At 35.1% G+C, this 12,192-nt stretch overlaps 2 protein-coding genes across 6 annotated transcripts in view; both read left to right on the top strand.

Annotated features, from left to right (window-relative positions):
* The window catches only part of ppp1r2 (protein phosphatase 1, regulatory (inhibitor) subunit 2), a 41,644-nt gene extending 37,172 nt beyond the window's left edge, over nucleotides 1-4,472 (top strand). Inside the window, exons 5-6 of the mRNA XM_048169894.1 lie at nucleotides 692-862; nucleotides 2,423-4,472. Of these exons, the coding sequence (XP_048025851.1) occupies nucleotides 692-862; nucleotides 2,423-2,442 (191 nt within the window). The 3' untranslated portion in view covers nucleotides 2,443-4,472. The remainder of the gene's footprint in view (nucleotides 1-691; nucleotides 863-2,422) is intronic.
* Nucleotides 4,473-7,411: 2,939 nt separating this feature from the next.
* The window catches only part of LOC125254985 (arf-GAP with coiled-coil, ANK repeat and PH domain-containing protein 2-like), a 53,041-nt gene continuing 48,260 nt past the window's right edge, over nucleotides 7,412-12,192 (top strand). For 3 of the 5 annotated variants that reach the window (XR_007181810.1, XM_048169882.1, XM_048169870.1), the window contains exon 1: nucleotides 7,413-7,820. Coding sequence is in view for 3 of the 5 variants with exons in the window: in XM_048169882.1 (XP_048025839.1) it covers nucleotides 7,768-7,820 (53 nt within the window). In the remaining 2 variants the exon portion in view is untranslated. Of the gene's footprint in view, nucleotides 7,821-12,192 lie in introns of all 5 variants that reach the window. The other 2 variants (XR_007181807.1, XM_048169863.1) reach the window with 1 other exon arrangement.

The following is a 12,192-nucleotide window of genomic DNA, read 5'->3' as shown; positions in this document are numbered from 1 at the left end:
AAAAATTAAAATAGCGACGGCTCTTGTCTCTGTGAATACAGTAAGAAACGATGGTAACTTTAACCACATTTAACAGTAGATTAGAAACATGCTAACGAAACATTTAGAAAGACAATTTACAAATATCACTAAAAATATCATGTTATCATGAATCACGTCAGTTATTATTGCTCCATCTGCCATTTTTTTTGCTATTGTCCTTGCTTGCTTACCTAGTCTGTTGATTCAGCTGTGCGCATCCAGATTAACCAATATTGAAGATAATCAAATTTAAATCAAACTGCAAGCTTCTGAATTGAAATCAAATTCAGTTGTGAAATTTGTCAATGCCCAGCCCTAGTGTCAATAAATGTTTTTTTTTTTTTTTTTTTTTTTTTTTTTCCTTGAAGCATATGTTGTCTTTTCCCTTTAATTTCTTGTTAAAATGCACCAAAATGCTTTGTTTACATGTTAAAATCACAAATATTTCTGGGAGAGGATGCCTTGCAAACATATATGCTTATGTAAATTAAAACAGCACATACCATATTCAGTTTGATTTACTGATATGGCACTTCATGAATAAGAACTAAATATTATGTTCTGTTTTTTTGTTCAGTAAGAACAAAGATTTGACTTAATGTCTTTCCCTTTCCTGACAGTGAATCAGCAGATTCTTGTGTTTAGAGTTGTGTGTTCTGTCTTTTCTCAGCCAGAAAGAAGCAGTTTCAGATGATGAGGAAGATGCACTATAATGAAGGTATGAACATTAAACTAGCCCGACAACTCATCGCTAATGAGCTGGAAGAGGAGGAAGATGAGGATGAAGAGATGAAGGATGACACAGAGACCGAGGACATCACCGTTGACCCCCCGCAAGATGGTAAATAAAGATGACATTTAAATATAGTGTTTATGGGCCTTTTCATGCTCCTGATCTGTTTTTGCTGAAACCGTAGTATAATTCGGCCATATTTGAATAACACTATTGACTTGCATTGAACTACACATGCAGTTTGGATAGTTACTTCAAAAGTTAAGTCCCGACCAAGAGTAAGTGTGATGTTTTATGGATTGTTAAAAAGTAAACTAATTTTCACATGCCCATCATCTATTTCCTGTTGTGTGAGAAGATTTGTAGTTCATTTCAACAAGAGTCTTCAACCCCAGTCTGATGACCACTAGGGGTCCCTTGAGGTTTAAGGAAGGGTTTCCAGATGCTCTCCCAACTCTTTTGTCCAGATGTTCCAGATGCTCTCTTTTGTCCATCAATTAAGGACAAAATACTTCAAAATAGAGCAGAATGTTTGCTTCTTAGTACAGCTCGATAAGTCAAGCATGCTATTGCTTGTTTTTTTGGGTTAGTAATTTGAATAAACCCATAACCCTTCATACTAACCCTGTTTAACCCTGTAAAACTTGACATATATTTTTCTGACTATTATTTTATATATATTTCATTTCAATCAAATGGTCCTTGAACCTTTAGACCAGTGGTTCATAAACTTTTTTTGGTCACCTTTAAACCTTTACAAAATCTGCCTTCCCCCTACCTCTGACTACCAAATAATTTTACTATAAATTATAAGAATTTAAAGATTTTTTTTTTTTAAATTGAAAAACATGCAGTGAAAAACACCTGCAATAGTTTAACTTTGTAATGCCATTGAATCATTGAAATATATATATATATATATATATATATATATATATATATATATATATATATATATATATATATATATATATATATATATATATATATATATATATATATTTAATGGGTGCTTTGGTGTACATAAATGTATGAATTATATTAAATCATATAATTTGGTTATTTGGTGTCCTTTTTTGGAAAGACATCTAAATTTACCTTGAAAAAAATCTGAAAAATACAGTTTTGTGAAAATCACACTTCAATCTCATAGTTTACTTTGCTGGATATAGGCAATGATGGCAAAATGGACGTGTATATATATATATATATATATATATATATATATATATATATATATATATATAATATAAATACTTGTCATAGTTAACATATAGCTAATATATCAGTAAATAATTTGTGTGTATGTGTATTTTCAACTGTGATAAATGTTTCTTCACCATCAAATCATATCAGAATGATTTCGGAAGGATCATGTGATATTGAAGACTGGAATAATGATGCTGAAAATTCAGCTTTGATCACAGAAATAAACTACAGTTTAAAAATATAATAAATTAAAAACTAATATTTCACTATATTCACAATATTACTGTTTACTGTATTTTTACAGACTTCTTTCAAAAATATTTAAGTCTTACCACCCCCAAAATTTTGAAAGGTTGTATGTGTGTGTATATATATTTACACTGCTTTTTCTTTAGAAATGTAAATAGTTTTGATATTGTGAAATGAATTAAAACATCTCGTCCTCTTCATTTATTACAGCTGATTCCTTGGATTCATAAGGATGTCAAGATTTGTCCTTCAACTCCTGCCTTGTCACACGAACCTCTAGAAGGCGCAGTGTCGTCACCAGTTGGGTTTAGCTCCAGGATTCCCCTCCACCCTGTGTATTCCACCAACACCGCAATGCCACACATATCAACCAGATCCCTTTTTTGCCAAACGTTTGTCATGCTAAGAAACAAGACTGTTATCAAACCGTTACAGGCCTGGACTCCACCCTCTTCCTGTGGCTGAGAGCGTAGGAGCTCCATGCCTAGCCGCTGATAGGCCACTGAGAAGTGTGCTTGTGCCCAGCGCTGCTGTTGTCATACAATGAACCATACTGATTCTCTTATTTCCCAGCACCACTGTTATTGACATTTAAGTAATTGAGTTTAACGCCATTTGAACAAGCAGGTGGTTTAGCATGCACTGGTAAAGGGGGACTGATGTGGTCTTGGGCTTTGTCGCACACACATATAGCCCATTTTAAACTGCTCACATGAGCTCTACTGTATGCATGGCTTCTGAAAACCATGTTTAATTACATTGGCACTAATTGTATTTGCCCTGTGTTTAAATTAACAGGTGAGTATTACATAACTAGCTATAAAACTACTGATCAAAAGCTTTTCCAAAACTACAACAGCTTTAATAGATGCTGAACAGTTCTGAAGGTTTTTGTCTTGGCATCCTTATTGAGCTTTGTTTGTTTTGATTGCCTTTTTTAAAAACGCCATTATAATGGGGTTATTTTTGTGATTACTGAAGAATATAATTATAGTGCAGTACCAAATCAAATAAAAATAAAAAAAATTGACCCAAGCAATTTGACCTTTTAAAAAGGCTGTTATTCTGGTGTATTTTGTCAATTTATAGTCTAACTCGCATACAATATATGCGTGTTGTATTTAAAAAAAAAAAAAATGCTAAATGGGTGAATGCCGGAAAACCTGGCAATAACTTCTAAAGGAAAAAAAAAAAGAAATTTTATTTTGCGTAAACAAATAGGTTACTTTAATACCATATATTACAGAAATGAGTCAGAATATTTTGTGCACTACAATGAGTTCTTGTTACTGTAATAAAAAAGAAATTGGAAAAAAGTCATTCAGAATCATTATCGTAATACAAAAAAAAAAAAAAAATCATTACCACAATGAAAAAATATTCTGACACTACCAAAATGCAAAAATATTCTGACTCAATAGCAAAATGCAAAAAGACTAAATATAATATGAGAATTAAGAGTAAAATGTTAAATATAAACTAAAACATCCTGATACATTACAGTAATAATGATTTTTTTTTTAATATTTACTTAATGTTTAAATTTAATGAAACAATCAAATAATTTAAGTTCTAATTTTAATGATTTTCTGTTTTTGTTCTTTTTGAGATATAATAAATTTTATATATTATATATAGCTGTATATGTTCTTGACGGGTTTTACGAAATTCACCCAGGTATCGACGCAGCATTGCTTTTTGGAATCAGTGCTTCAATGCAACACCGTATCTGCCTGAATGCATTTTAAAGCATTTTCTGGCTAATGTATTTATTCTCAACGTAAAACCAGCAGAATCATTAGTTTGAGATCTGTGTCTGAGATGTTTTTTTTCCATCATTGTGGATATGTTCAATTAAGTTCAAATTTTTACATGCCCTGCCCTTGACTGAATGATGTCAGAATTTTTTTTTTTTTTTTTTTTTTTTTTTTTGGAATTCTTGCAGTCTCTCACTTATTAATTGGTTGCCTATTTTTAATGCAAAAGATGAAAGGTCTGGTTTTGTTCTTCAATGTCCCATCAGTCATTGATGTGGATAGCTCTGGCTTCATATGGTCAAGTCAAATATAGTTTTGTCCTACATTTGTACATTCTCAAGCACAAGTGCTTTGATTTTGATTATGTTGAACTTTGTTTTTCTTGTATTTTGTGTAATTTGGCCATTATGTGTCCATTCAAGATTTTTTTTTTTCTTAAATAGATGTGCATGTTCTTCAAATGAAAATGTGCATATTTGTCATCATTAAAATGTTGGTATGAATTTGTTCTTTGAATTTTTTTAAAAGTAAAATAAATAGTGCATATATATATATATATATATATATATATATATATATATATATATATATATATCACACCACCTGACCAGGCATAACATTATGAGCACCTTCCTAATATTGTGTTGGTCCCCGTTTTGCTGCCTGACCTGTCAAGGCATGGACTCCACTAGACCTCTGAAGGTGTGCTGTGGTACCTGGCAGAAACTGAAATGAATCTAAAAGAAAACATGATTCATCAGACCAGGCCACCTTCTCCCATTGCTCTGTGGTCCAGCTCTGATGCTCACAAGCCCACCACTGTTGGCACTTTTGCCGGTCGACAGGGGTCTGCGTCTATGCAGCCCTATCTGCAATAAACTGCGATGCACTGTGTATTCTGACACCTTTCTATCAGAACCAGCATTAACTTCTTGAGCACTTTAAGCTACAGTAGCTCGTCTGTTGGATTGGACCACATGGGCCAGCCTCCGCTCCCCACGTGCATCAATGAGCCTTGGCCGCCCAAGACCCTGTGACCGGTTCACCTCTGTTCCTTTCTTGGACCACTTTTGATAGATACTGACCACTGTAGACCGGGAACACCCCACAGGAACTGCAGTTTTGGAGATGCTCTGACCCAGTTGTCTAGCCATCACAATTTGGCCCTTGTCAAACTCGCTCAAATCCTTGCACTTGCCCATTTTTTCTTCTTCTAACACATCAACTTTGAGGACAAAATGTTCACTTGCTGCCTAATATATCCCACCGACTAACAGGTGCCGTGATGAAGAGATAATCGGTGTTATTCACTTCACCTGTCAGTGCTCATAATGTTGTGTGTGTGTGTGTGTGTGTGTGTGTGTGTGTGTACACACCAATCAGGCATAATATTATGTCCACTGACAGGTGGCATATGCATATAATATATAAATATACACAAACAAAATCATTGTAACCAGTCCCTTTAAATTAACACAATTACTGTAGTAAAGTGCCAATACAACTTTTTTTAATGGCAGATTCTGAAGGCATCATACTGTTAAAGACCCGTTCACACCAACAACGATAGCTAATGCTAAATAGCGTCCAAACCAAGGACGAGGATGTTCTGTTTATTTTAACAGTGCGCTGCAAAGTCTTAGGCCTACATTCTAGATGGCACTAATAGTGGTTCTTGGCTCGTAATAATAGGGGAACCACTTGTTGCAACAGTGGTATCTGTACCATATCTTTACAGCACCTTTGTCAAATGGTGCTATGTAGAACCCATAAGAGGTGCCATATCGCATTTTATTTCTTCAACAAAAATGGTGCTAAACAGCGCTAACAATGGTTATTTGGCTCGTAAAGAACCTTTAAAGGGGGCTTAACAGGTTATGTATATGGTAGCGGTGCTATAGCTCCTCAGTCATGCCAAAGAACCAGTGAAGCACCAAGATTTGGTGCTATAGTATACAGCACTTGGTTCCTCTATGATTACGAGCCAAAGAACCACTTTTAGTACTATATAGAACCATTTTTAGAGTGTGTGCCGCTTTAAATGCTCGTGCTTAGATTGACTTTTAATGTTTTTGTCGTTATTCGGGGGAAAAATCGTTCTGAAAGCGATTCCAACGATGGCTCCTCTCTCTGTGTCGTTATCATAGACTGTAAAAAAATATCGTTATCTGTGGTGTGGATTTCACTATTCTCACAGAACTAGAACGATTAGGCCTATTAAGATCTGAAAGTTATATAGTTATCGTTTTAGTGTTCTACTAACTATTCATGTTAATATTTTGTAGTATTATTAGAAAAAGAGCTCGAAAGTATTAAGGTACGAATTTCCACTTGTGCACATGACTCGGCTGAAATTAAATATACCACTAGATGGCAGTATTTCACAATAATATATAAGCAACGAAAACAAACTTGATCCATACAGTATGACTGATCCATTTCAGTATCACTGAAAATTAGCTTTAAAATAATGCATATAAAAACTACAAATAAAGCATTTGCGTGATTTATGCAAATTATTTTAAAGACCGAAACGACACGTTTCGTTTGTCTTTTCATTTTGAATAAAAGTGGGTGTGAACATTTTCCTCATACGTGGATCCTGGAGAGTTTTGTTAGTTTCCTGAAACCAAAGTCAGTGTCTTTACTTAGCATATATATATATATATATATATATATATATATATATATATATATATATATATGATATCGAGCTAATCTGATGCAATCTTTGATGCTGCAACAAAATTGTGTATTATGTGTTGGAGTGTGTCAGATAGGAATTGAAAGGAGGGGGAGTGAGGATTGGATTCGTTGGTCTGTTTCTGGCTGTCTCTCAAATATCTCGGGCGGCAAATGTCACTTTTTTCTCCAGGGGGCGCTTGACTGTTCAAACAACCGAATCCGCCATTGAGTCGCATTCAAATGTCAAGACTGTTTTTGTCTCACTGAACCCATTTGTGCTCTAAAAAGCATAATTATGTAAACATATCACATTCAAGAATTCATGTCCAATATAAAGATGGATGAATATCCGCCCCACAATATTTTAAAGAAAAAGCTTATCCACTAATTCCAAAAGATTGTGATTAGTCTATCCTGAACAGCGCTGAGCAAAATAACAGATACCACGTGACATCGCAGAGTGCCGGCAAAGGCTGTACTTTGGTGCTGGACGCTGAATTGTCTGAAAAATGACACTGATAAACTTTAATTTGCACTGAATTTCACAGCTAAATGTGAAAAATATATTAATAATCATTATTATTTGTTATAATTAAAAATGCTGTGAACGACTTTAGCCGTTTTCCCAATAACGACAAAGCCCCGCCCTACAAAGCAACCCAATGTCAAAGCTTATAATGATTGACAGGCAAAGCGTCTTCTGATTGGCTAAAACTAAGCCCCGCCCGTTATATAAGCTACAGTTGCATACTAGTTGTCATTCTACTCAATTATTTCATTTCTTTTCTTCAGGACGAAACTCATGGCACATATGCAGCCTAGATAGGCAGCGCACTTGGTTTTGAGACACTGCCTGCTTTGCTCTTCATTTACACTCATCAGCTCAGTCCACTCGTTAATTCTGGAGGGACTACACCTTTTAAAAATCATTTCTAGCGCTTCATGCACAACTGGCACGAGCATATCAGACGTAATCGCTCATATGTGCAGTTTATTTGGGATTCTGGAGTGATTTGAGCAGAAGTTTGAGCTGTTACTGATTGAGCTGTAATTCACAGGAGCTAATGTTAGCCTGCTAGCTCTTAATCTGTTCATTAACCTGATCAAATCAACATGAAGATCACTGTGGATTTTGAGGAATGCCTCAAGGATTCACCCAGATTTAGGTGAGAAAGACCTTTAAACTTCATTTAATGTATTTTTTGTGCTTTTTTTTTCTTTGCATTTTTTGGTGTTAAAAGTATCTGTGCATTGGTGAACTTTAGATTTAATCTATAAAATACAACATAAACATACACATAAAGAGTAAATGTATAGATTAAGGTGATATGGTATGCTGTCAATGGCTGATTTGATCATGCACGTCTTGGATGTCTTATATTAGGTCTTGGACATTATTTGAGTTGACAGTCATGAAGTTGACAGTCAACTTAAACATTGCCATATTTACATAATGAAATGCATGTATGTCAACCATTCTCATGTTTCCTATTTTCTTACTGATTTATTATGAGGTTAGGTTAAAGCAGATTCTTCATTTATGTTGCATCTGGTTGTGGTGTGTGCTGTTATTGGATAGAGATATAGGCGGCTGACTGAAAGATTGTAGGTTCAAACTATAGAAAGTATGATTCACATCTTATCAGCATTGGCTCTTTGAGCAAGACATTTAAATGGACAGTTAAAAATATATATATATGATGAATGAATGTTTAATGCCTTTTTCCATCTAATGAAAGTGGATGGGGAGTGGGGACTGGAGCTGTCAAGGTGTAAAAATAACAAAAAGCACATAAGAATTACTTCATATAACTTGTACTATCATGAGTATGATACAATGTTTTAGAAGTCTTGGGATATAGTACAAGTTATATGGACTATACTTTTGATACTTTTATGGTGCTTTTTTTTTTCTTTGTCATTTTTCAGAACTTGACAGCCCAAGTCTTCATTCACTTTAATTGTATGGAAAAGAGCAATGCGAACATACTTTTTTTCCCACATACTTCCACTGAAAAGATGAGGGTAAGAAAAAGATGACAAAACAGATAAAGTAGAACTGTTATATGCCATTTTAGCCTCAGACTATATACAGAAATACTAAACCTATTTCAAGAGAACTCCGCTAAATGACTGATAAGTAAGAAGAGTCTTGATATCTAGTCTAGCTAGAGTGAGTCTCTGTAAGTGTTGAAGAATTATTTATGCTTTCTGCCCCTTCATCTCCCCCTCCTCTCTCATAACAACATCCTCTCAGAAATAAGGAGCAGATGTTCATGAGGAAAACTTTGGACATTGTACTTTCTGCATTTTTGTCAAAGAGACGCCCCTGGGTTTTGCTGAAAGGTTTTTCTGAAGAAAATGTGCTTGCCCATGTAAAACTTGCTGCCATGATGCTATAGTGTTCGGTTTCTTCAATCTCTGACTGAAATGGTTTCTCTATAAAGATTGTGATTATACAGGAGAAAATCCCCAAAGTTATGAATTACTATAACATTGACTGCATCATTTTTATGGTGTAGCTCAGTCTATAATGAAAATATGAGGTGAGTGCACTTGGTATACTATCCATGATCTGAAGGTTGCAGGACAGAAGTCATTATTTCTCACAGGACAGTAGCAAAGGTTTCCTGCACAGACAGATTTTCCGCTGCTGCATACTCATTTTTCCATTTTCGCTGTTTTACTTGGCGTTGTGAGAGCGAAAGATAAAAATGGTCCACGTGGAATGGCCTCTTGATGCCTCTTTCCATTTACGCGTTGACTGCTGGCTATAAATTCGTCATTTGCAAATTTATAGCCACCTTGTTGTTTTGTTTTTAACAAATGAATTTCACTTCAGCACAACTTCTCACTTCATCTTAGACTGAATAAACAGTTTGTGTAGTGCTGCAATAAACCACTGAACTTGGGTAGCAAACAAAATAACTTTAATTGTAAGCTAGATGTCACTTTGATTGTTTAAAGAACAAATATAAAGACACATTGCTTTGCCCAGATGTTTGTTTTAGCTATCTCAAGGCAACATAATAATAGTTAGTGGTGTTTGTAAAGGCAAAAAAAGAAAAAAGAAAAAAAAAAAGGTGCTATTGGTTTTCTAAGCAGATCTGCAATTTTCACGTGGTGGATAACTACTATAACTGTAGACATCAGTAGATCTACATAGAGACTTGGGGGTGGACTCTTAACTTGAATCAGTAAGCAACCATAAAACAGTGAACTGAAACTGCATTAAAACACTCTTGCATCATGGGCAAGCATCTTTCTAATTTTCTTGCATTGGAGTTAAAATGGCAGGGTCGTAAAACACCTAATCATAATGGGGAAAAAAGAAATCATAACATTTATTATTATTTTTTTGAAAAACGTTTAATGAGCAGTGAAGCAGTTTTGTTAAAATATGAAAATAGAGAAGCCAAGAAAAAATCTAAATATATACAGTATCTCACAAAAGTGAGTACACCCCTCACATTTTTGTAAATATTTTATTATATCTTTTCATGTGCCAACACTGAAGAAATTACATTTTGCTACAATGTAAAGTAGTGAGTGTATAGCTTGTATAAGAGTATAAATTTGCTGTCCCCTCAAAATAACTCAACACACAGCCATTAATGTCTAAACCACTGGCCACAAAAGTGAGTACACCCCTGAGTGAAAATGTCCAAATTGGTTAGCCATTTTCTCTCCCTGGTGTCACTTCCTCTTTAATAACATGAGGTTTTGGCCAAATGACCGAAAAAACTGAGCGCCCACATAGTTACAGTAAAGTTGATGAAAACATAATGTAAATCTCACTTACTGCCTCAGATGCTGCCGCTCTAATGATGGACAAAACACGACCGAAACATGTCCAAAATTTGACTGCCCAAAAATAAAAATAAAAATTTAAAAAACACACACTGACTTTCTGACTTTCGCTGGTCAAAAACCTTGTAACTCCATTTGAGCTTGATTTTGGTAAAATGTTAACAATATAATGGCGCATGCAAGTGTCTGACCATATAATTGAAGCCACATGAAACAAACGTAAAAATAATCTTTTTTTTTTTTTTTGGACACTTGATTTTTTTTGGGAACTCTTATTAGTCAATGTCAATGCAATGCAAACAAGGTGCAGATTTTTCCTTTTTCTTTTAGAGTTGGCAAGGATTCGTCTACAAATTTCCCTCCATGTAATCTCATTACATGGTGTTATTGGTTTTCTAAAACTCTGAGGTTTACCTCATTGGGAACTTCCCTCCCCCTCTTTTTCATCCCAGATTGTTTCCCAACAATTGCAGGAAGAGTTCCACAACAGAGGGGCCGTCCCAAGCGTCAGTTACTCCCGAGCGTCACAGTGAGATACATCATGACTTAAATCCTGTTACTAAACTGTTACAGGTCCATTCCAGTGAGGAATTTCTAATGATCTCACCTCACCCTCAGTTGTCAAGAACGGTTAGCAGAGATTTCCCATCATTCTACCTCTTGGTAGAAACTTAGTTGCATTTTTATTCTAAAAAACTTTGACGAAGGTGGTTCCCCCATTGAATCCAGCTGGATAAACTCTTTAGGAATAGTCCTGCTTTTTATGATGAACATTGACAAATAGAGGTCTGATGTGGTTTCCTGCTATTCTGGATGTTTAGTCCTCTACATTGCCTCTTGTTCTTTGATGTTGGTTCTTTTATTAATGTGGTCCCACATCACTGATGAGGATATCCATACACCAAACAATCTGTTCATTATGTTTGAGTGAATCCCATGATACCCGTCATGAACATGTCTTGGGCAAATGTTTGCCATTTGAAAATCAAAAGAAAGAAGAAACTTTTCTTTGCACAAAAGAAAATTAGAAACATTAAGATGTTTTGTACTATTTTTTTTTTTTTTTTTTTTTTTTTTTTTTTTTTTTAGATTTTTTGTTGTTGTTGTTGTTAAAAATCTATGCTATATTGTCAAAACAGCAGGTTGCCCTGTCATATAAAGGACAAATTATCTGATATATTTATTTATTTAACTTTATTTTATTGTGTTTTAATTGGTTTATGATATTGGAAATAAATAATAGGGCTGGGACAATACATCGAATCTCGATTCGCGATACAAAGAATCTAGAGTTATTCTGATATTTTCCGATGTATTGCGATTCTCTCTCGAATCGATTCTGAGCTTAGTTTTTAAACAGAGATGGCACTATTATAAGTGCTTTAGAAACACTTGTACACTGCCTGCTTCAAGTTCCTTTAAGGCCAGAACACACCAAGCCGACACCGACGAACTAGTGGCAACGAAAGCAGACTGCGGGGTTGGATCACGTCGGCAGCATCTGTGTCCAAAGTTGCCCTGACACACCAAACCAACGCTAAAGCCGGGGACACACTTAACAATTGTAAGGCCGATTATGAATGTAAATTGATACTTATGACTGATCACGCTCAAACGCGTCCAGTCAGAGCCAGTTGCGTTCAGTCTGCGATTACAGTCGGTGTTCAAATTCCATGTGTAAGTATATAAATCTGCTTCAGTCGCAGGAAACAATCGCTGTATGTTGAG

The sequence above is a fragment of the Megalobrama amblycephala genome, linkage group LG2 (genome assembly GCF_018812025.1).
Source record: "Megalobrama amblycephala isolate DHTTF-2021 linkage group LG2, ASM1881202v1, whole genome shotgun sequence".
Taxonomy (NCBI): domain Eukaryota; kingdom Metazoa; phylum Chordata; class Actinopteri; order Cypriniformes; family Xenocyprididae; genus Megalobrama; species Megalobrama amblycephala.
This window is presented reverse-complemented; position numbering and strand designations above follow the sequence as displayed.